At 38.2% G+C, this 25,258-nt stretch overlaps 2 protein-coding genes across 5 annotated transcripts in view; both read left to right on the top strand.

The window, feature by feature from the left end:
• Positions 1–4,034: 4,034 nt before the first annotated feature.
• Positions 4,035–20,443, top strand: ptcd1 (pentatricopeptide repeat domain 1). The gene is made up of 8 exons (XM_061984200.1): positions 4,035–4,661; positions 4,726–4,866; positions 7,193–7,411; positions 7,655–7,756; positions 10,829–11,431; positions 13,347–13,463; positions 17,924–18,106; positions 18,186–20,443. Exons 1-8 carry the CDS (start codon positions 4,275–4,277, stop codon positions 18,384–18,386), a joined length of 1,953 nt encoding a protein of 650 aa, XP_061840184.1. The 5' UTR covers positions 4,035–4,274; the 3' UTR covers positions 18,387–20,443.
• A 1,884-nt stretch (positions 20,444–22,327) lies between these two features.
• LOC133622035 (uncharacterized) overlaps positions 22,328–25,258 on the top strand; it is a 38,755-nt gene continuing 35,824 nt past the window's right edge. For 2 of the 4 annotated variants that reach the window (XM_061984569.1, XM_061984566.1), the window contains exon 1: positions 22,328–22,452. The gene's annotated coding sequence lies outside the window, so the exon portion shown is untranslated. Of the gene's footprint in view, positions 22,457–22,518; positions 22,702–25,258 lie in introns of those variants that run through there. The other 2 variants (XM_061984567.1, XM_061984568.2) reach the window with 2 other exon arrangements.

The raw sequence follows: 25,258 nt of genomic DNA on the forward strand, positions 1-25,258 counted from the left end.
TTATGAAAAACGTCCAAACACCATTTAAAAAATTCTAAATAATTATATCCACGTTTGGTGCATTTTAGCTGCTTGATATTTCTGATGATTACAAAACTTTGAGGTTGTCACGGAAGTAAAAAAGTAAAACTTTCACATACTCTTAATATCCAATTATATATCCATTGTATTAATTATATATCTATTGTATTAATTATATATCCATCATATTAATATATGTACACACACACACATACACACACACACACACACACACACACATTTATATATATATATATATATATATATATATATATATATATATATATATATATATATTTATATATATATACATACAGCCAAATTTTTTTTAGCCCAATGCGGCCCCCAATTCAAAAAGTTTGGACAACCGTGTGCTAAACTATCTGAACATCCATATCTTAGCTTTGTGGTATCGAGAACAAAGCATATTATACATAATTTTACCCTAAGTGCAGCATTTTCAAGCATAAAAATGGCTAAATGAACTAAAATGATCAATACTGACAGGTGATGTTCAAGAACAAATCGATTGTTTTGAACGTTCTTTTCGAATGATGTGAGCCGATTCGAATTTGTGAGACATTAGTTTGGAAGACGTTTTTATGCATGTGCAGATACAATATCCCCCAACTGAAAACTGGAATTAAACTAATTAACTTAAAACATTTTTTCTTTTCTTTTTTCTTATTATTAAATGTAATTGATGGTTTATAGTTCTGATGTAGGACAATCGTACACACACTATGTAGGGTAGTACAATTTCGTATTGACATTTTCATTACGCCCTAATTGTTATTCTAATTGTATTTACACTTTTATATACATATATACATGTTGTTCTTGCTAGTTATTTATGTATTTGTATCTGTATTATTAAAATGCTACAAAGTTATTCAGGTTAGGGAAAATTACAAATAATTATACCGCTGTCAAAGCTTGGGGACAGGGGATCGCCTCAATAAATATTTTCTTTCTTTCAAACATGAACACACTTACAGCATAATACATCACACAATTTCATATCATTTCTCTTTACATCATGTCCGAAAGGGAGTAGGAAGAAGCAAAGCTTATTTAATCCTACCCCTTTCCCACTTCAGAGCGTTTACAAATATGTAGAATCATTTACTGACCTTTTTATAGTAAAATGACATCCGTGAATGTGTAATACAACAGTTTTGTAATATGTAATCAATTAAGTCAGTCATTATTAACATACTGAGATGAAGATTATCTTATTTTCAATAAGGTTGAAAGTATTTCTCATAATTCTTCTTCTTTGTACTTTGTAAGCACCATTAATTTGAACAACCTCTTAAACTGGATCATATCAGTACAATGTTTAACTTCTTTACTTTATCCATTCCATAATTTAATTCCACATCCTGATATGCTAAAGGTTCTAAGTGTTGTACTAACATTTATTTACAGTAAAAACAAACAAAAAAATACAATTATTGCCAATATTTCAGAATATTTCTTACCAATACAGTAATATTTGTGTAAATTTAAAATTATACGGACCTACATCTTATCCTATAACTGTTTTTTTGATTGATTGATTGAAACTTTTATTAGTAGATTGCACAGTACAGTACATATTCCTTACAATTGACCACTAAATGGTAACACTCGAATAGGTTTTTCAACTTGTTTAAGTCAGGGTCCACTTAAATTGATTTATGATACAGATATATACTATCATCATAATACAGTCATCACACAAGATAATCATCAGAGTATGTACATTGAATTATTTACATTATTTACAATCCGGGGTGTAGGATGTGGATGGAGGGGGCGGGGGGGTTAGGTTTGGTTGATATCAACACTTCAGTCATCAACAATTGCATCATAAGAGAAATGTTTGATTATTTACATTTGATTATTTACAGGTGGGATGTGGAGGGGGGAGGGTGTTAGTCAAGGGTTGAAGCATACTTGCCAACCCTCCCAGATTTTCCGGGAGACTCCCGAAATTCAGTGCCTCTCCCGAAAACCTCCCGGGACAAATTTTCTCCCGAAAATCTACCGATTTTCAGGCGGAGCTAGAGGCCACGCCCCCTCCAGCTCTATGCGGACCTGAGTGAGGACAACCTTTATTCACGTCCGCTTTCCCACGATATAAACAGCGTGCCTGCCCAATCACGTTATTCCATACAAGGCGTCCGGCATACCGCCGATGAGCATGGTGCAGATGGAGAAGATCTTCTCGGCGTCCGTGTTGGCGCACACGTTGCCAAAGCCGACTGCTGAGGGTGAAGTAGAGGGCGGCGATGTACGAGCTGCGCACCGACGGGCCGCCGACCGTGTTGTTGACGTAGGGCATCTCCAGGCGTTTGCCCAGCTCATGGAGCCATCCTTGGGGAAGAGACGGGAGGACAACAGGTGACAAGAACTAAATCATCCAGACTAGAGATAAATTGAATTATTATGTTTATCTTACCTAAAAATAAATATATTTATTAATTAAAAAAAAAAAAAAAGTTTACTATATTTTGCTAAAAACATCAAAATTAATTGTATTTTTATTTGTATTTTTTCTGACTCCTTATTACATCCAGCCATAGAATTATACATTAAAATAAACATTTGAAACAATTAATTTTAAATTATCATAATATATTCATTTAAAATGACCATATTTAATTATTAAAATAATTGCTTGTTTATCAACAACTTTAGCATTTTATTCATTACATTTTGAAGCTCTCAGAAGCCAGGTTATGTTGTATTCCTTAAGATTTATTTATGCAAGTTTGAAGTATCAATTATCTAAATACAGTTTTGTTTGCATATTTTCAGGATATATATATATATATATATATATATATATATATATATATATATATATATATATATATATATATATATATATATGAAATACTTGACTTGGTGACTTAGGGCAGCACAGTGGCAGAGGGGTCAGTGATCTGCCTCAGAATACGAAGGTCCTGAGTAGTCTTGGGTTCAATCCCGGGCTCGGGATCTTTCTGTGTGGAGTTTGCATGTCCTCCCCGTGACTGCGTGGGTTCCCTCCGGGTACTCCGGCTTCCTCCCACCTCCAAAGACATGCACCTGGGGATAGGTTGATTGGCAACACTAAATTGGCCCTAGTGTGTGAATGTGAGTGTGAATGTTGTCTGTCTATCTGTGTGGGCCCTGCGATGAGGTGGCGACTTGTCCAGGGTGTACCCCGCCTTCCGCCCGATTGAAGCTGAGATAGGCTCCAGCACCCCTCGCGACCCCAAAAGGGAATAAGCGGTAGAAAATGAATGGATGGATGGACTTGGTGAATTCTAGCTGTAAATATATTCCTCCCCTCTTAACCACGCCCCCAACCACGCCCCCCCCCCCACCTCCCGAAATTGGAGGTCTCAAGGTTGGCAAGTATGGGTTGAAGTTGCCTGGAGGTGTTCTTTAAGTGCGGTTTTGAAGGAGGGTAGAGCTGCACTGTCTTTTACACGTGTTGGGAGTGCATTCCATATTGATGTGGCATAGAAGGAGAATGAGTTAAGACATTTGTTGGATCGGAATCTGGGTTTAACGTGGTTTGTATTATTAAAATGCTACAAAGTTGTTAAGGTTAGGGAAAGTTACAAATAATGATATCGCTGTCAAAGCGTGGGGACAGGGGACCACCTCAATAAATATTTACAGTAAAAACAAACAAAAAAATACAATTATTGCCAATATTTCAGAATATTTCTCACCAATAGAGTAATATTTGTGTAAACTAAAATTATACGGACCTACATTTTATCCTATAACGGTACCAGTAATTATTATGTTGCTAAAAAAGCAGCAAAAAAATAATGATAATAACAAGCCAGTCTTTTGAACGGTTCTTTTTAAACAACGACTCTTTTCAAAGAACGACTCCACAAGATCCGGTTCCCTTTAAAGAGCCATAAATCCCATCTCTCATAGGCGCAGACATACCAATCGAATGATAGTAGAGTCGATTCGTTTGAACATTTAAATTGAAGCATCTGAGGGTTTTGTAAAGAGAAATAATAGTTAATAACCAACACTTGTTTTGTTTTACGACACATACTGTCAGTTTTGTCCGAGCTTTTCCCCAGACAAATGTTTGCTAATGTTCGTTCCTGATCGTCTACTAATGTCTTTTATGGTTCTGCATCATCAAACATGGCGGCGTTCGTAACACGAGCACACCCGTGTTTGTCATTATAACCAAAATGTCTTTAAATATGATTAATTAAGTAGTTTGTAACGAGTCGTTTTACATCATGCTACTATCAATTGCAAGTTTGTGCGCTCGAAATGGGACAAGAGTATCGGTCGGGGCTGCTAAGTTCCTCTCGCCAGCGGTCAACAAACTCGCGGCCCCGCGGTGTTCGTCTTCGCCACCCGCGGCCATGGCGGTTCTCCCGCCGGCCTCACGGAAGCCACACGTCCGGTGGCAGGAGGAGCCCTCAGTTTCCGACGAAAATGACAAGTTTGGGACTTATTCCACGGACATACCCGCCAGGAGGATTTTCAAGAAAAGCAGCCCGGAAATGTTTAACTTGCGGTACGTAGAAGACGAGGAGCGGAAGCCGCTGGAGAGCGTCGGGAGGAGAAATACCACCTACTGGTACTTCCTACAATGCAAGAAGCTGATTAAAGCAGGAAAGGTTGGCGTGGTTTATACACCAAACATATTGTGACGTCATTGTTGAAGCAAAAATATGCTCTCAGCTGCAGGAGGCCTTGGAGATGTTCAGCAGAGACATGCTGCTGGCGGAGAGACTCCAGCCGGAGGAATACAACTACAGCGTCCTCATTGGAGGATGCGGACGTGCTGGACAACTCAAGAAGGCCTTCAAGCTCTACAACGACGTGAGGAAACAACACACACGTCTTTCACCTCTATCTGCTGAACCTTGACTTCAAGGACTTCACCATTTCCACTCAAAACCTGGGAGCTACCAGCGTTTTTGTAGTAGATCCTTAGAAACCGCATAGTACCCCTGTCGTATAGAACAGTGTTTTTCAACCTTTTTTGAGCCAAGGCACCTTTTTTGCGTTGGAAAAATGCAGAGGCACACCACCAGCAGAAATCATTAAAAAACAAAACTCAGTTGACAGTAAAAAGTCCTTGTCGCAATTGTTGGATATGACTTTAAACCATAACTAAGCATGCATCACTATAGCTCTTGTCTCAAAGTAGGTGTACTGTCACCACCTGTCACATCACACCGTGACTTATTTTGATGTTTTTGCCGTTTTCCTGCGTGTCATGTTTTAGTTCTTGTCTTGCGCTCCTATTTTGGTGGCTTTTTCTCTTTTTTTAGTATTTTCCTGTAGCAGTTTCATAGCCTTCCCTAACCTTCAATGCCTTTTCTTAGGGGCACTCACCTTTTGTTTATTTTTGGTTTAAGCATTAGACACCTTTTTACCTGCACACTGCCACCTACTGACATGGAAGAGTACTACACGGTTACTCAGCACCGACACTCAACAACAACACATAAATTGCAGACTAAGTTACTGGTTTGCAATTATTATTAGCTGTTTTTTGTTTGTCATAAAAAAAAAATACAATCATGTGTGCTTACGGACTGTATCCCTGCAGACTGTATTGATATATATTGATATATAATGTAGGAACCAGAATATTAATAACAGAAAGAAACAACCCTTTTGTGTAAATGGGGGAGGGAGGTTTTTGGGTTAGTGCACTAATTGTAAGTGTATCTTGTGTTTTTTATGTTGATTTAATTAAAAAAAGAGTTTTTATTACATTTCCCGGTGGTTGGGGACCACTGGTATAGAGGATCTTTGACCTGCGTTTTTGCAGTAGATCCTTAAAAACAGCATAATACTCCTGTTGTATAGAGGATCTTTAACCTATTTTTTGCAGTATATCTTTCAAAACAGCATAGTAATCCTGTCGTATAGAGGATCTTGGACCTGCGTTTTTACAGTCCATCCATTTGTCCTTAAAACAGTGTAGTACTCCTGTTATATAGAGGATCTTTGACCTGCGTTTTGCAGTAGATCCTTAAAAACAGCATAGTACTCCTGTCGTATTGAGGATCTTTAACCTGCGTTTTGCAGTAAATCCTTCAAAACAGCATAGTATTCCTGTCGTATAGACAATCTTGGACCTGTGTTTTTGCAGTAGATCCTTAAAAATAGCATAATACTCCTGCTGTATAGAAGATCTTTAACCTGGGTTTAGCAGTAGATCCTTAAACAGCATAGTAATCCTGTCGTATAGAGGATATTGGACCTGCATTTTGTAGTAGATCCTTAGAAACACCATAGTACCCCTGTCGTATAGAAGATCTCGGACCTGTATTTTGCAGTAGATCCTTCAAAACAGCATAGTAATTCTGTTGTTTAACCTGCGTTTTGCAGTAAATCCTTCAAAACAGCGTAGTACTCCTGTCGTATAGACAATCTTGGACCTGTGTTTTTGCAGTAGATCCTTAAAAACAGCATCATACTCCTGTTGTATGGAGGATCTATAACCTGCGTTTTTGCAGGAGATCCTTAATGTTTGTTTTTTTACAGTAAAATTCTGTCAACTGAGCTGTCAGTTTTTTTCTTTTACTGTAAAATCCACGGTTGATTTTTATGGCACCACATTTTATTATGGTAAAAAACTGGCAGCCAAGTTGCCAAAATGAAATTAAACAGCGGTACTGTATTTCTAAACTGTGGTAAAAATCCCTAGATTTTTTTTACTCTTTATGTAAGAATTTTTTTTTTTTAATATTTAAATTCATAGGCAAATTCATTTATTATTTACTGTTACAAGCAGCCCTCTAATGACTGCAGTGTGGCCCTCAATGAAAACATCCCTGGTCCAGTGGGACAGACCAAAGTTAAGTCGGAGAAAATTCAGTCCTTTATAAATTATTTGTTTCTCTGCGGCCCGGTAGCAAATGTGTCACGAACCGGTACCGGTCCCCAGACCGGTGGTTGGAGACCACTGATCTAGAGGATCTTTGACTAGAGTTTTGCATTAGGCCCTTAAAAACAGCGGTGAGCTCCGTTCATATAGTGGATCTTTGACTAGCGTTTTTGCAGTAGGTACATTATTTAAACACAGCAGAGCACTCCTGTCATATAGAGGATCTCTGAGTAGTGGTTTTGTAGTAGATCCCTAACACTCCTGGTGGAATGGTCCTGACATATAGCTATGTAACTGTTCCAGATGAAGAAACGTGGTCTGGAGGCGTCGGACGCCACCTACACGGCACTCTTCAACGCCTGCGCAGAGTCGCCCTACAAGAAGGCCGGCCTCCAGCAGGCGCTCAATTTGGAGCAGGAGCTGCGCCGCAAGAACCACGCTTTGAGCACCATCACGTACCACGCCCTACTCAAGACGCATGCCGTATGCAACCACCTGCAGGCCTGCCTGCACACGCTGAGGGTGAGACGTGTGTGTGTGTGTGTGTGTGTGTGTGTGTGTGTGTGTGTGTGTGTGTGTGTGTGTGTGTGTGTGTGTGTGTGTGTGTGTGTGTGTGTGTGTGTGTGTGTGTGTGTGTGTGTGTGTGTGTGTGTGTGTGTGTGTGTGTGTGTGTGTGTGTGTGTGTGTGTGTGTGTGTGTGTGTGTGTGTGTGAGAGAAAACGTGGCGTTCTTCCTGTCTGTGCCGACTTGTGTGTGTGCTCCCAGGAGATGCTGCAGAACGGCCACTCCGTCACACAGGAGACCTTTCACTACTTGCTGATGGGATGCCTGAAGGACAAGGACTTGGGCTTCAGACTCGCTTTGCAGGTCTGTTCCTCCTCGAAAGTTGGAAATAGAATTAATCTGTTCCACAGTCAAACTGCAAACCCTCCTTTTGTTATTAGTAATCAATATCAGTATGAAAAGGTGGAGCAATATTAATTATCATTCGATAATTCATATCAGATGTTAATCTGGCAAAAAATCAGCAGTCCTGCAGCGTGTTTAATTATCCAAAGCCATTTAGCATCTAAATGTCCTCCAATAAGCCTTCTATTTTAGTCAAGTCATTTACAAAAGGTAAACATGGCAAGCTACTAGGAGCTAGCAGCTACACAACAGCTGAGCACACAATAGCACACAAGCTAGACATACGTAACAAGTGTCCTTAACTGGACACTTGCTGTGTAAAACAGCACATTTGTCAATATAAACAAGTATCAAATACAAAACCAGTGAAGTTGGCACGTTGTGTAAATGGTAAATAAAAACAAAATACAATGATTTGCAAATCCTTTTTAACCTATATTCAATTCAATAGACTGCAAAGATTGCAAACTGTATTTTTTGCAAATATTAGCTCATTTGGAATTTGATGCCTGCAACATGTTTAAAAAAAGCTGGTACCAGTGGCAAAAAAGACTGAAAAAGTTGAGGAATGCTCATCAAACACTTATTTGGAACATCCCACAGGTGAACAGGCTAACTGGGAACAGGTGGGTGCCATGATTGGGTAGAAAAGCAGCTTCCATAAAATGTTCAGTCATTCACAAACAAGGATGGGGCGAGGGTCACCACTTTGTCAACAAATGCGTGAGCAAATTGTCGAACAGTTTAAGAACAACATTTCTCAACCAGCTATTGCAAGGAATTTAGGGATTCCACCATCTACGGTCCGTAATATCATCAAAAGGTTCAGAAAATCTGGAGAAATCACTGCACGTAAGCGGCAATGCTAAAAACTAACATTGAATGCCCATGACTTTCGATCCCTGAGGCGGTACTGTCTCAAAAAGAGACATCCGTGTGTAAAGGATATCACCATATGGGCTCAGGAACGCTTTAGAAAACCACTGTCAGTAACCACAGTTTGTCGCTTCATCTGTAAGTGCAAGTTAAAACGCTACTATGCAAAGCGAAAGCCATTTATCAACAACACCCAGAAACACCGCCGGCTTCGCTGGGCCTGAGCTCATCTAAGATAGACTGATGCAAAGTGGAAAAGTGTTCTGTGGTCTGACGAGTCCACATTTCAAATTGTTTTTGGAAACTGTGGACGTCATGTCCTCCGGACCAAAGAGGAAAATAATCTTTCGGATTGTTCTAAGCGCAAAGTTGAAAAGCCAGCATCTGTGATGGTATGGGGGTGTATTAGTGCCCAAGGCATGGGTAACTTACACATCTGTGAAGGCACCATTAATGCTGAAAGGTACATACAGGTTTTGGAGCAACATATGTGGCCATCCAAGCGATGTTATTATGGACGCTCCTGCTTATTTCAGCAAGACAATGCCAAGCCACGTGTTGTTAAAAGGAAAGGCCATGTAACACAGTGGTAAACATGCCCCTGTGACAACTTTTTTGCAATGTGTTGCTGCCATTCTAAGTTAATGATTATTTGCAACAAAAAAAAAGATGTTTCTCAGTTGGAACATTAAATATCTTGTCTTTGCAGTCTATTCAATTGAATATAAGTTGAAAAGGATTTGCAAATCATTGTATTCTGTTTTTATTTACCATTTACACAACGTGCCAACTTCACTAGTTTTGGGTTTTGTAATAAGTGTCCTTAACTGGACAATATCGCAGTGTAAAACAGCACATTTGTCAGTTTATACAAGAATCAAATAATTAGAGTTGCATATTACTGACACGTACAAAGTCTCCAAGGCAGGGGCGAATGAACTGAGCAGACCGGGGAAGAATTTTCTCACAAGAACTCAAATAAATGCCATGTCAGATGTGACAACATATTTTGGGAAAATTATTGACATTGAGAGTATTTTTTTTAATGAATGGAGCTTTAGCAGTGGTTTTTACTATCTGCTTCGTCAAATAATATTTATGTTTTAATACTAAACACTGGTATCATATGTGTGTATGTTGTATCTGCTGATGTAGTTCTGTTGTATTTGTAAAAAAAAAAGACAGATTTTTGGCATTGGCTTAACTAAATGAATTGAATGAAAAACAGTTACACTACAAAAAGCCAGTGTTCAAAAACAAGAAAAAAAAATACAAAAATGAGGGGTATTTTATTTGAACTAAGCAAAATTATCTGCCAATAGAACAAGAAAATTTGGCTTGTCAAGACTTTCCAAAACAAGTCAAATTAGCTAACCTCAATTAACCCCAAAATACCTTAAAATAAGTATATTCTCACTAATAACAACTGCACTACTATATGAGTACATATTTTCTATTGTTTCATTAAAAATAAAACAGCAAAGTCCATTTGGCTGTCATCTGTTTTAATATGAGACACAATTGTGTCAAAGTCATGATTTTTTTTTAACATACTTGAAATAAGAAATGATTACTTTAAAAAAGTAGTTTTATACTTGTGAGTGTTGATGACACAGCTTTGCAACAGTTGATATTCTAGTTTCAAGCATGTTTTACTCAATTTAGCTCATAAAATCTCAGCAACAAGCTGTAATGTCTTACTGAGATAATTTAGGACCAAAACCCGTAAAACAAGTAAAACACTCTAACATAAAATCTGCTTATTGAGAAGAATGATCTTATCAGACAGAAAATAAGAAAATATCACCCTTATATGAGATATTTAATCTTACTTAGATTTCAGTTTTTGCAGTGTACCATTTTCACTTCAACTTAAAGACAGCCTAAATCCATTTATAATAAATAGGTTAGTGTTTTTCATATCTATTATTGTTTTCTGTTTGACTCATTTCATTGATTAAACTTTTATTAACATTCCGCACTACAAAATAATCAAATAAGTATGATTCCTGCTGATATCGTATCAGTATAGGCCAATATTAGTGAAACATAAATATTGATTGAGAGGCAAAAGAAGATCACTTTCAGAATTTGGACCAGTTTTTGGTTAAATTCAAGGTATACGGGGAATTAGTATGTTTTGTTTTTGTCCAGGTTTGGCGCCAGATGCTCAAGTCCGGGATCGTTCCCGACTCCAACAACTACACCCTGCTCTTGAGGACCGCCAGAGATTGCGGGATGGGCGACGCCGCGCTGGCCTCCAGCATCCTGCTTGGACCACATGTGCAAGGACAAAAGTCCGGTAAAGCTCAGGTTGATGTGGACCTCCTGGAGCGGGAGCTGTTTGTCCCGGCTGATGCCCAAGGCGGCGGCGAGCATTCCCACCAGACACAGAACTCTTTGGTGCCGTCCAGGCCCGACGAAACCGGGCTGATGCCGGTTGGCTCCGCCCCTAACCTGCTGGACCTCCTGGAGGGGACGGGGTACGGCTCCATCTCCTTCGGCAGCGTGGACGGACCCGCCGATAGACTCGCTCTGCTCGGCGGAGGCGAAGGTTTCCTGGACAAGATGGCGGCAAACGGGCTCAAACCGAACATTCGGACATTGACACTGCTGGCGGACACCATGGAGCCCGGCGTCAGGTCTTTGGAGGCACTCTTAAAGGTCGCCAAGCGGCATCACGTCAAGCCGGACGCCGCCTTTTACAACTCGGCCATTCGTAGGGCCGCCAGAGCTGCAGACCTGGAAGGAGCTAAGGTACACACACACACACACACACACACACACACACACTGCAAAAAGTCAGTGTTCAAAAACAAGAAGAAAAAAAAAAATTAGGGGTATTTATTTGAGCTGAGCAAAATTGTCTGTCAATAGAACAAGAAAATTTGGCTTGTCAAGACATTCCAAAACAAGTAAAATTAGCTAACTTCAATGAACCCAAAATACCTTAAAATAAGTATATTCACACTTATAACAAGTGCACTTTTCTTGGTAGAAAAAAAAATATGAGCCCTTTTTGTTTAAAAAATATTCTTAAATTAAGTAAATGTCATTATCTTGACATAATGATATGCGCTCGGCATTACATTTCTTGAAACCAGCAAACTTATACTAAAAACTAATTTATTGTTCTTAATGGAAGGCAACAAGACAACCGCTTGTTACTCTCGGGGTCTCCTAGCCGCTCAGGCAAATCATATGGTCTAAAAATGCATTTTTCCATCGATAACATGACATCATCGCGCCAAGTGCGTGCTCTTTCAGTCAATTAGTGCGCATATACACAGCCCGGCCCCCGGCCAAAAAATGTTTAATTTTAATTTTGAAGAATTCATCTGAATGTGCATGAACTATTTCTGTTCAAAATTGTTAGAAATGTCACATGTTAAATGTTTAAATATTAACTGTCAGTTTGCTGGACTGTGCCAACTGTACTACTATATGAGTATGTATTTTCTATTGTTTCATTGAAAATAAAACAGCAAAGTCCATCCGTTTTAATTATGAGACAAAATTATGTCAAAGTCGTGATTTTTTTTTCATGCTTGAAATAAGAAATTATTTCTTTAAAAAAATAGTTTTATACTTGTGAGTGTTGATGACACAGCTTTGCAACAGTTGATATTCTAGTACCAAGCATGTTTTACTCAATATAAGTCATAAAATCTCAGCTACAAGCTGTAATATCTTACTGAGATCATTTAGGACCAAAACCCTTTAAACAAGTAAAACACTCTAACGTAAAATCTGCTTAGTGAGAAGAATTACCTTATCAGACAGAAAATACGCAAATATCACCCTTATTTGAGATATTTAATCTTACTTAGATTTCAGTTTTTGCAGTGCGCGCACACACACACACACACACACACACGCTCACTATGTAAAGTGCTTTGAGCACTAGAGAAAAGCGCTATATAAATATAATTCACTTCACTTTACTTCACCCACATATACAGTTTGTTTGGCTGGGAAAGGGGGGTCAGTGATGTCATAGTCTAATTTGCCGTAAACACTGCCATCTAGTGTACAGAGTTTTAATAACACGCTGCACACTAGGCATGTAACAATTATTGCTATTAAAGATAAACCGCTGTAATATTCAGGACTGTTAGTATTACCCTTCCAAATGCTAATTATCGTAAAACTTAGTGATTACTGCACTTCGATGAACTCTCCACGTGGTGATACTGCTCATTTCCCCAAAAAAGCAGCTAGCATGCTGATCCCTAGCTAGCAGCTAGCACGCTGATCATTGATTGATTGAAACTTGTATTAGTAGATTGCACAGTACAGTACATATTCTGTACAATTGACCACTAAATGGTAACACCCCAATACGTTTTTCAATTTGTTTAAGTCGGGGTCCAAGTTAATCAATTCATGGTAGAGCACTTTCGAAGGACTAGTTTTTGTTCCCAGTGCCCGCTCGCTGCTGCCTGCTCCACGGAGGCCTGCTTGGATTGATTGATTGAAACTTTTATTAGTAGATTGCAAAGGAAGAGAACACATTATATGAACCAGTACAGTTTACACAGTACAGTACATATTCCGTATAATTGACCACTAAATGGTAACACCCGAATACGTTTTTCAACTTGTTTAAGTCGGGGTCCACGTTAATCAATTCATGTATGAGTTGGCACTGAACGAGCGTCTGTCTTTCCAGGCCGTGTTGGCTGTGATGCAGCAGCGCAACGTGAGCGTGGACGTGCAGACGTTCGGAAGCCTCGCCCTGGCCTGCCGTCGACAGAAAGACGGTCTTCAGCTGCTCCAAGACATGAAGGTAAGAAGTGCTCGGAATAACGGCGTTATTATTATATACTAGTACTTTCATTAGTAACGAGTAATTTAAACAATTACTTTTCTGTATGTTACGTCGTTGTTACTGAGACGCTTGATGTAACGTGGCACGCTACTTTTGATGTGGTTGTACGTCAACAAGACAACGTAAGAAGCAGAGAAAGTTCAATGCAGGAAGTAACTTTTTACGAATGGTAGCAACAACCACACTAACATGAACTTGGTATCAAATAGAAGGAGGCAACATCACACAGCAAACAATAAGCACTACGACTACTACCGTATTTTTCGGACTATAAGTCGCAGTTTTTTTCATAGTTTGGCCGGGCTCCAGTGCGACTTATGTATGTTTTTTCCCTTTTTTATTCCTTTTTCGGCAGGTGCGACTTATACTCCGGTGCGACTTATACTCCGAAAAATACGGTACTACTACTACTACTACTAGTTAAATGCTAAATTAGACAAAATAGCATCTTGACTGGCATCATCCTGTTCAACCCTAAACACTAAAAAGACGAACTCTGTCCGTTTCTCCATAAAAAAGCTACCTCAAACAAACCTGAATATAAAAATTAATGAGGAGCTCATTGAACAAGTACCTGAAGTCAAATATTTGGGCATAATCATAGACTATCAGCTGAATTTTAAAAGTCACTTTAAGAAAATGTGTAAAACCCTGAAGGCAAACCTAGGCTGTTTTAAGATTATAAGAAACTGCTTAACTCTCAGCTGTGCTTTTACTTTTATGAATTCAATGATTCTTACACACATATCTTATGGCTTCACTACATGGTCCCAGGCACTCCAGTCATCAATCAAGACCATTGAGCGTCTTTATATACCGCGCCTTGAAAGTTCTAGACAAGAAGAGTATACGATATCATCATTGCCAAATTTGAACCAAATAGAATATTTTAAGTTTTACCAATTTTATTTTGTTACACACAGTCAAACTGCTTTTTAAATGCTTGGATAACTCTGCTCCCCAATTGCTCTGCAAGGCAATTACAAGACTGCAAAGTGGTACCAGATCTACCACCCGAGCAATGTCAAAAGGCAACTGTTGCGTTCCATTCCGTAGAACATCTTTTGCCCAGACTGCCTTTTCAATAAAAGGAGCACAACTATAGAACTCTCTACCTGACACTTTGAAAAGTATACCTGCACTTGTCATTTTCAAAAAACAAACAAAATTATGACTAGTTGAGCAACAATTGTGTTCCCATGTTTAGTTTTTACTAATTTTTACTAATTGGTTTTTATCTATTCTGCACTTTGTCTGTGTTATTATTATTATTGGCTTTTATCTAGTTTGCACTTTGTATTATTTCTATTATCATTATTATCGACTCATCTTTGCCTTATTCTATTTTTTATGTTCCTATTTTAATGATGTTGGATCTGTGTTGTTGTTTTTGGGAAGTGTTGTAAATTAGCTTTGGCTACAAACACTATGATGCATACATTGGATAACTGTTTCAGATGTCTATGTTTTTGTATCTGTCCCTATTTCAAATAAACCTCTATAATAATAATAATACTACTACTACGTGGGGATAATGAACCACAAATCGGTGATCGAAGTGACAAGCTTTCAATCCAAACAATGCTCTGTTGGTGGACAAGGAGACTATAGCCGTTGAAGCACATTCAATGTCTTTATCAACTAGCGCTAACACAATCCAGTGAAAAAATTCAACACAGCTGACAAACACAACTGCGCTAATGCTGCTCTGGCTGGCTCTCTCGCTGACGTCACACATCACTAAGCAACAGTGGATAGTAGTCTGTTATTTCAATACTTAGTTTTATCTTTATTACCTCTTGTGTAATTTATTTTTATCCCATATTTGTTCCCACTGCCGCACCTTAAGTTGGAGTCCTTAATCTCGTTATATGCATATATAATGACAATAAAGTCCATTCAATTCTATTCTATTCTAACAGGCACCGCCTTTTAAAGGCACACACACACTCTGCTTTCATGAGACGTCTTCCAACTGCATATGCCAAACGATTACTTTCTTAGTAACTAATTACGTTTATTAAAGAGTAATTTCATTACTAATTAAGTTACCTTTTTTTGTCAAAATAACGAGTATATATATCATTAATTACTTTTTTAAAGCCATTTTACAAACACTGGAGAGGGAGAACGTGCCGAGTATAACACATGACTTGGATAGCGTATCGGTTCCGATCATCCATGAGTGAGATCAACCGATACCAATCACATCTACTAACTGTAAAAGTTTCGATTTATTTATGGTGACTACTGTTGGCAGTTTGAAACTGTCAGCACAATATTACCCCTTAAGGCCTTAGTGGCCACATGTGTGGACAGCACCTTTTAGCTTTTAAATCCAAAATTGTGTACACTACTGAATTGGGGTCTTATGGCCGCTTATGTGGACACTTGTACTGCCATCTGGTGGTGTCAGAAGAGTATAACATACAATGGAATTTGGAAAGAAAAGTGTAAAAATAAGAATTAGCATGTCACTAAACATGAAGTACACGTTTGTTACGTATGGACTAAGTACATCATATCAAAAGATGATTCTTAGTTTTTATTCTAATTAGGGTCCAATAAGCCCAAATAGCAAAGAGAAATAAAAAAAAGCATGTAAACAAACAGCTTGGGCCTTAAATGGTTTTAACTGGTTCCTTATTCTCTTTTATCACATGCATTTATGTGAGCAAAACAAAGTAAATAGTACACAATAACTAAACCAAAGCAAAAACTGATTCAGATTTAGAAGTACTTTATTAATCCCCGAGGGAAAATTAAGATTTTCAGCACAATCCCATTCAAGATCAGACAAACATTACAGGGAGACAGAAAAAGGATCGCTGACGGGTCTGCCAACTTCCGGCGCCCCTTACAAAAAAAGGTTAAAAAAACAGGTAAAGGTTTTGGAGGGTGAGGGGGAGAGTAAAACAATATTCAGTCAAAGGCTGGACTCCCGGGAGGGGGTCCAGACTGAGGCCAAATAAAAAAAACTCATAGCCATAGCACACATAATAAACAAGTTACATAGAATCAACAAAACTTGCAACAGTTGGGAGGGAGTGGGAGCTACGGAGGCAGGCTGCTGCTGTATAAGCGCTTCTCAGCCGTCCATCGCCCCTAAGGGGAATAAAAGCGGTGGTGAAGGCGTGGGGTGGGGTTGGTGTTCGCCTTCAAACTCCAGGGATTTATTCCCTGAGTTTGTAAACATGGATAAAAACAAACAAACAAAAAAAGATTTTGAGAAAATAAAAATGTGCCATTAGCTTGGCTTGCTCCCGATGTGTAACCATAATCGATAATGATACTTAAGATACATAAATTGGGTTTACTTGCTGTAATGGATGTGGTTATTAGCTTAAAGGCCTACTGAAATGCGATTTTCTTATTTAAACGGGGATAGCAGGTCCATTCTATGTGTCATACTTGATCATTTCGCGATATTGCCATATTTTATGATAGGGGGTAGCGGGGGGTGTATATTGTAATGTCCAGGAAGAGTTAGTGCTGCAAGGGTTTCTGGGTATTTGTTCTGTTGTGTTTATGTTGTGTTACGGTGCGGATGTTCTCCCGAAATGTGTTTGTCATTCTTGTTTGGTGTGGGTTCACAGTGTGGCGCATATTTGTAACAGTGTTAAAGTTGTTTATACGGCCACCCTCAGTGTGACCTGTATGGCTGTTTACCAAGTATGCTTTGCATTCACTTGTGTGTGTGAAAAGTTGTAGATATTACGGCGTGGCGAAGTTGGTAGAGTGGCCGTGCAAGCAATCGGGGGGTTGCTGGTTGTTACTAGGGTTCAATCCCCACCTTCTACCATCCTAGTCACGTCCGTTGTGTCCTTGGGCAAGACACTTCACCCCTTGCTCCTGATGGCTGCTGGTTAGCGCCTTGCATGGCAGCTCCCGCCATCAGTGTGTGAATGTGTGTGTGAATGGGTGAATGTGGAAATACTGTCAAAGCGCTTTGAGTACCTTGAAGGTAGAAAAGCGTTATACAAGTATAACCCATTATTTATTTATATTATGTGACTGGGCCGGCACACAAAGGCAGTGCCTTTAAGGTTTATTGGCGCTCTGTACTTCTCCCTACGTCCGTGTACACAGCGGTTTTTTAAAAAGTCAAAATTTGACTTTTTCAAACCGATACCGATAATTTTGAAACTGATACCGATAATTTCCAATATTACATTTTAAAGCATTTATCGGCCGATTTTATCGGACATCCCTACTAAAAACAATGTCAGTCCGAAAGGTGGTGGTTTGTGATGGGCATTAAAAAGCATTAATCGTCAATGGCGATCATACTTTTCAGGAAAATCGTTCGATATGATGAAGACATGGTTATTATGTAAAGCGATCGCTTTTCAAGACAGAAATATAGAAAAGAACGTTTTAGTAAAAAACATTTTCAAAAAAGTTGTGTTTTTTCATAGGAGGCAGGATTAAGGCCCAACGTCCACGTGTTTTCCGCCCTGATTGGCCAGGCGAGTCGTCGGCTGGATTACATTTACCTCAAAACGCTGCTGAAATGCATGCGTACCCTGGAGGTGTGGCCTAACGAGGTCATTATCAAACAGCTGGAATTTGCCGCACAGTACCCTCCCAACTACGACCAGGTAAGGACAGCGCGCGACGTCACCTGTCGCCCATCGTTACGTTCCCATCAATAACGGCCAAGGTCTTACTCTACCCCAGTACAAGTCCCGCAACAACTACCTGGTGCAGATCGACGGTTTCCGTGGTTACTACCAGCACTGGCTGCGGGTCATGCCGGCCCAGAGCGACAAGGACGACGGGGCGCAGCTCCTGCCCGGATCCAACCCAGCGGAGGACCAAGCGGGTGGACTCGACGAGGCCTCAAAAACCAAAAGAGCGGTGAAGAGTAGACAAAATTAGCAGCACGGAAACATACACGATACGTGAATATGTATTCTTTTTTCAACAGTCAACTGATACTGTCAAATGAAAGATTTCATTACCATTTGTAATGAATAATATTCAACTTTTGTGTAAGCCAGGAACTGATCAAGGTCCTTTATGAGATAAAAAGTCAGTTATGAGATAAAAAGTCAGTTATGAGATAAAAAGTCACAATTATGAGATAAAAAGGCAAAATTATGAGATAAAAAGTCACAATTATGAGATAAAAAGTCACAATTATGAGATAAAAGTCACAATTGTGAGATAAAAAGTCACAATTGTGAGATAAAAAGTCACAATTATGAGATAAAAAGGCAAAATTATGAGATAAAAAGGCAAAATTATGAGATAAGTCACAATTATGAGATAAAAAGTCACAATTATGAGATAAAAAGTCACAATTATGAGATAAAAAGTCACAATTATGAGATTAAAAAGTCAAAATTGTGAGATAGAAACTCACAATTATGAGATAAAAGTCACAATGATGAGATAAAAAGTCAAAATTATGAGGGTAAAGTCATAATTATGAGCTAAAAAGTCTAAATTATGAGCTAAAAAGTCACAAAATTAATTAGTTAAAAAGTCAGTTATGTAGTAAAAAGTCACAATTATGAGATAAAAAGTCACAATTATGAGATAAAAAGTCACAATTATGAGATAAAAAGGCAAAATTATGAGATAAAGTCACAATTACGAGATAAAAAGTCACAATTACGAGATAAAAAGTCACAATTATGAGAAAAGTCAAAATTGTGAGATAAAAAGTCAAAATTGTGAGGTGAAGTCATAATTATGAGCTAAAAAGTCTAAATTATGATACAAAAAGTTAAAATTAACAAACGGAATTATGAGATAAAATTGATATTATGAGTTAAAGTGGAAATTATGAGATTAATAATCACAATTATGAGATAAAAAGTCACAATTAGGACATAATTCAGAATTATGAGATAAAGTTACAATTATGAGATAAAGTCAAAATTATGAGATAAAAGTTAAAATTAACATAAAAGGCGGAATTATGAGATGAAGTCAAAATTAAGAGTTAAAATCGAAATTAGATACGGTAAGTCATAATAAAGAGAGAAACTCAAAATTATGAGTTTAGAGAGTTGAAATGATGAGATAAAGAGTCAAAATTAAGAGATAAAAAGTCATACTTATTAGATAAAAAGTTGAAATGAAAAGATATGAAAGTCGACATTGTGAGATAAAAACTCGAAATGATGAGATAAAATGGTGAAATAATGAGTTAAAGTTAAAACTATGAGCTACAAAGTCGAAATTATGAGCTAAAAAAAATCTAAAATATGAGATACAAAGTCATGATTATTATAATTTTTATCTCCAAGTTTTGACTTTTTAATCTCATATATTGACGTTCTCATAATCATGATTTACCATTGGGGTATTAATTTATTTTTTTAGTGGCGGAAACGGGCTTCCATTTTATATAGTGTTTAAATTAGGGGTGTCCCTCTTTCACTTTGATACCGATGTTGAAGCCTTCAGTATTGGCCAATACCGTTATTGACCCAATACGATATCAGCACAAATCATACATATTTTTATTGCTTTGGAGTGTGAAATATTAAAACAGGTTTGATCAAGTAAAAGTAGTCCGCAATGGCAGTCAGAAAAAACACAACCTATTTATTATTTACTGTCTGAAATGGACTTATACTGTCTTTAAACTGAAGTGGAGTGGTAATTGTTTTGTTTTTTTGCCACAACTAGTGACCACAATAATTCATTACATTAAGCCCTCGACGCAGTAAGTTGAATGATGTGGACACGTTTGTTACTAGATACTTTCTAACAGGCTTCTGCTTTGGGGACTTTGTATATGTACCGGTAAGTAAAATGCGAATATAATAATTTGATACTTGTTTATGTTAACAAATGTTTCACACTGTATGTCTAGCTTGTGTGCTACTGTGTGCTTAGCTGTTGTGTGGCTGCAAGACTACCATGTTTACCTTTTGCACATGACTTCACTTAAATAAAAGAAAAGACCATTTTATATTGAACATTTTAATTCGATACTTGTATTTTTGCTAATATTGGTTCACCTGCTGGCCACACTCCACCCCAACAGGTGGCGCCAGTAAAACGCCTGCCAACCTTACACATGAGGGGTGGGAGATACCGCAAAATTTGATACCCATCCAAAACCAAGTAAATACAGGGACAGTTTTGCCCATAGACATCTTATAAGTAGACGCAGCATGGAACACTACTGTCTACTGGCGCTGACGAGACGTGGGGCCGCCATCTTGGAGTGGTGATCCGCTCCACTCATGCAATTCATTTGGCAGGAGCAACGAACTGTCGGCGCATTTAATTCATTTTACCTCACTGAATACCACTGATTTTCACACGTTTTTTTTGTCATATGTGTAGCTATGATAAAGGACACATGTTTTGGCGTGTTTTATTATTCATAGTTAGCTTAACAGTAATAGAATATTCTTATATGCTATAAGTGACCAGACGTCCGAGATCAAAACTGGGAATATAATCCCAGAGAAGGGTGAAAAAACGGTCAGCTATTTTTAAGTTGAAGAAACAATATGATTAGGTTATATATACATGCGTATGTCCTACATAAACAATGTATGACTACATTAGATATCTATATATCTTATAGACTGTATCTCTGTTGCTGCAGCAGCAGCGAGTTTATTCTGTCCTGACACTTTGTATTGATATTTTATATTACATTCTTCCCTTAAATTATAACACTTACTGTGATTTTTTTATATGTATTTTTTATGTATGTCGCTTTGGATAAAAGTGCCTGCCAAATTAAACATATAAACACCTGTATGTCTTTCAATCAGCTAAAACCACCAATCTGTTTAACTGGATTCAGAATAAAACCAAATTCTGTTTTACCCAACAATGTTAGTATTTGAATATTGTTACTTGAAGCTAGACTAAATTTAGACTTGTATAATACTGTATAGCCACTGTCCATCTGATTGTCTAGTTTACAATCGTTATCTTCATCATTTATTTCAACTTTATGTTATTCAAGTATGACATTTTTAAATGTAATCAATTTCATTGACAAGCAATTCTATTATGGTCATACTCTTGTTTGTGTTAAATCTTACTTTGAAAAGTAATCCCCCGATTCCTATTTTCAACAGTCCGCTCATTTGAGCAGGAAAACACTAAACACCAGCCCGGCATCTTTGTTTTCTACCTGTCAACTGTCAGTTTAGGCTGCTCGTCGGCTCCTCATCACCACTTCAAGATGGCGGCCCAATTTCTCGCGTCACAGCAGCTATTGCTGCGTCTACTTGTAAGATGGCTATGGTGGGAGACACCGCAAAATTTGGTATCCATCCAAAACCAAGTAAATACAGGGACAGTATTGCCCATACGATACTTTTTACCTAACATTTCTGAAAAACCCGGACTAAATTTTTAATTGTTCCTTAAATGTATTGATCAATATTATAATCAAAATAAATGATAGGGGAGATACGTTGATCATTTCTTATCAACGTATTTGTGATAATGCATCCAAATAACACTATTAGACAATGTAATTATATGGACAAAATATTGAAATTATTTCACTCAATTGAGCAAAAATAAAGTCAGTCGTGTGAAATCAGTAAATAAAATCTAAATTTAAATTATTTGTCTGCTAGGCCCCTAAGCCTTCTTATGTTTAATCACTTAGTCTGTGAGTTTAGACAATATATTTGCACAACACGACAAAAACGCATATTTATGAAAATGAACATAACTGTCAGCTACTACCGTGGTGTCGGTAAGGTTGGTATCATTCATCGAGCCTCCACCTCCATAATAAAGTTCACGAAGAAGAAAAGCGGAATTTCTACTGTTTTTGTACTTATTTTGATTATTATTTCTCGTCTATTTGTAATTGTTGAAATTTATAAATAAAGGTTTAAAAAAATTAAAAAAAAGAAGAAGAAAAGCGGAAGTCTCCACAAAGCAAGAAGAAGAAAAACCGGAAAAGCTGCGGTGTGTGGCGCGAAAAAGTTCGGAAGTCGACAAGGTAAGTAAGTAATGTTCTTTTGGTCGACATTGTCCTGAAGTAAATGACATGTTATTTTCAATTGGAATCACATTTATTACCTACAATGTGACAAAAAAAAGTGTCTAACTTTCCCCGTGTGTCAGTCATTTGTCGACCCCTCACCGAAGTGGCGTCAAGTACCTGGCGAACTAGCCAAAGTAACGGTGGTAATAATTCACTTGTTTTATGTAACAATTCATGTTGCAGTACATCACATAAATGTGGAAGGTAAGACTTAATTGAAATATTTTGAAAAGGGTTTTTAAAGTTTAAATAATGTATTTAAATGATGTATGTATCTGTGTGAAATTTTAAAATATAATTGATTTACATGAAACAAGTAACATCTTAAAGTAGTAGTACACCCTTAAAGTCACATCTTAAGTGCACAGGAAGCCAGTGCAGGTGAGCCAGTATGGGTGTAATATGATCAAACTTTCTTGTTTTTGTCAAAAGTCTTGCAGCGTTAATCAATTCATGGTAAACAGGTGTGACCCATTTGTTAAAAATGTCACAACTTTTTAAATATTTACCCCATTTAAAAAAAAAAAAAGAAAATAAAAAAAGGTTTGTATCATTGAAACAAAGAAAAACAGAATAGACAGGTTTCACAGTTGCAGCTAGGGAACTGTACACAAAAATGTCGGTTCGGTACGTACCTCGGTTTAGAGGTCACGGTTCGGTTCATTTTCGGTACAGTAAGAAAACAACAAAATATAAATTTTTTAGGTTAGTTATTTACCAAATTTGCAAAATCCATCTTCTTGCGCTTGGTCGGGTCGCGGGGGCAGCAGCCTAAGCAGGGAAGCCCAGACTTTCCTCTCCCCAGCCACTTAGTCCAGCTCCTCCTGGGGGATCCCGAGGCGTTCCCAGGCCAGCCGGAAGACATAGTCTTCCCAACGTGTCCTGGGTCTTCCCCGTGGCCTCCTACCGGTTGGACGTGCCCTAAACACCTCCCGAGGGAGGCGTTCGGGTGGCATCCTGACCAGATGCCCGAACCACCTCATCTGGCTCCTCTCGATGTGGAGGAGCAGTGGCTTTACTTTGAGCTCCCCCTGGATGGCAGAGCTTCTCACCCTATCTCTAAGGGAGAGCCCCGCCACCCGGCGGAGGAAATTTGCAAAATCTTCCACCAAAAATATTTTTTTTAGTGGAATATTTAATATGAAGTAATCGGAACCTTGGATAGGTCAATACTTCATAATAACATTGATTTTGATTCAATATTATGTTTTGAGCAATGACAGTTTGAAAGAAAAAAAAACAGCTTTGTTTTATTAGTCAACATTGCAATTTTTTCTAAATTACATTTAACCTTTTAAGCTTTTTTATTTCACTTTTGTTATGTTTTTGTTTATTTTAATAGTATTTTTAGAATGTGCCGTGGGCCTTTAAAACATTAGCTGTGGGCCGCAAATGGCCTCCGGGGCACACTTTTGACACCCCTGCTATAGATAATAAAAAATTAAATGTGATAAATCTATGGATAAAAAGCAGAGCCTGGCGACGCATGTGCGTTTATTATAACTCTCTCGCTCTCTGTCTCTGCCCCTCCCTCACGAATGCTGCTGCGCGCACACTTTGTTTTGTTTTTAACCCCTTCTTAACCCTGAACGTACATTGAAAATACACTCAACCCTAACTCAAAATGCCGGACATTTGAGGCATTTAAGAAACTCCGCCAGGACAGCTGCACAAAAGAGGACATGTCCGGTGAAAAGAGGACGTATGGTCAGTCTATCCCAGCTCGGTAGCTGCTAGCATGCGTGTGTTGTGCCTCGGTGTGCATTGTTTACACAATGTGCGTTACGCTACTTAATATGTCCGTGTGGAAACTCGTTTGGCACACCACCGAACCGAAACCCCCGTACTGAAACGGTTCAATACAAATACACGTACCGTTACACCCCTAGTTGCAGCGTATTTTTAATTGATTAAAATCCGGAAATCGGCGTTAGAAGTCATGTCAAATTTGAGGAAGCATCAGAATCAGAAGTACTTAAAGGGGAACATTATCACAATTTCAGAAGGGTTAAAACCATTACAAATCAGTTCCCAGTGGCTTATTTTATTTTTCGAACTTTTTTTCAAAATTTTACCCATCACGCAATATCCCTAAAAAAAGCTTCAAAGTTCCTGATTTTAACCATCGTTATAAACACCCGTTCATTTTCCTGTGACGTCACACAGTGATGCCAATACAAACAAACATGGCGGATAGAACAGCAAATTATAGCGACATTAGCTCGGATTCAGACTCGGATTTCAGCGGTTTAAGCGATTCAACAGATTACGCATGTATTGAAACGGATGGTTGTAGTGTGGAGGCAGGTAGCGAAAACGAAATTGAAGAAGAAACTGAAGCTATAGAGCCATATCGGTTTGAACCGTATGCAAGCGAAACCGACGAAAACGACACGACAGCCAGCGACACGGGAGAAAGCGAGGACGAATTCGGCGATCGCCTTCTAACCAACGATTGGTATGTGTTTGTTTGGCATTAAAGGAAACTAACAACTATGAACTAGGTTTACAGCATATGAAATACATTTGGCAACAACATGCACTTTGAGAGTGCAGACAGCCCATTTCAGGTGCGCTAAGAACATATATTTTTCCATGATTTCAGCACTCAGGTTAACCATACCTAAATAGACACAAAATACTGCATTACACAAGACTACCTGAATGTACTCGAATGATTGAAAAAAATTAATGTTTTTAAGCTAAATTATTGGTAAACACAGTTTATGTATAATAATTTACGTAAAACCGCAAGTAATGA

The sequence above is a fragment of the Nerophis lumbriciformis genome, linkage group LG25, assembly GCF_033978685.3.
Source record: "Nerophis lumbriciformis linkage group LG25, RoL_Nlum_v2.1, whole genome shotgun sequence".
NCBI lineage: Eukaryota > Metazoa > Chordata > Actinopteri > Syngnathiformes > Syngnathidae > Nerophis > Nerophis lumbriciformis.

Coding starts and splice junctions, on each gene's coding strand:
- ptcd1 (XM_061984200.1), top strand. CDS start 4,275: ATGCTACTATCAATTGCAAGTTTGTGCGCTCGAAATGGGACAAGAGTA. Junction 7,412..7,654: donor CCTGCCTGCACACGCTGAGG/GTGAGACGTGTG, acceptor GTGTGCTCCCAG/GAGATGCTGCAGAACGGCCA. Junction 18,107..18,185: donor ACCCTCCCAACTACGACCAG/GTAAGGACAGCG, acceptor ACTCTACCCCAG/TACAAGTCCCGCAACAACTA.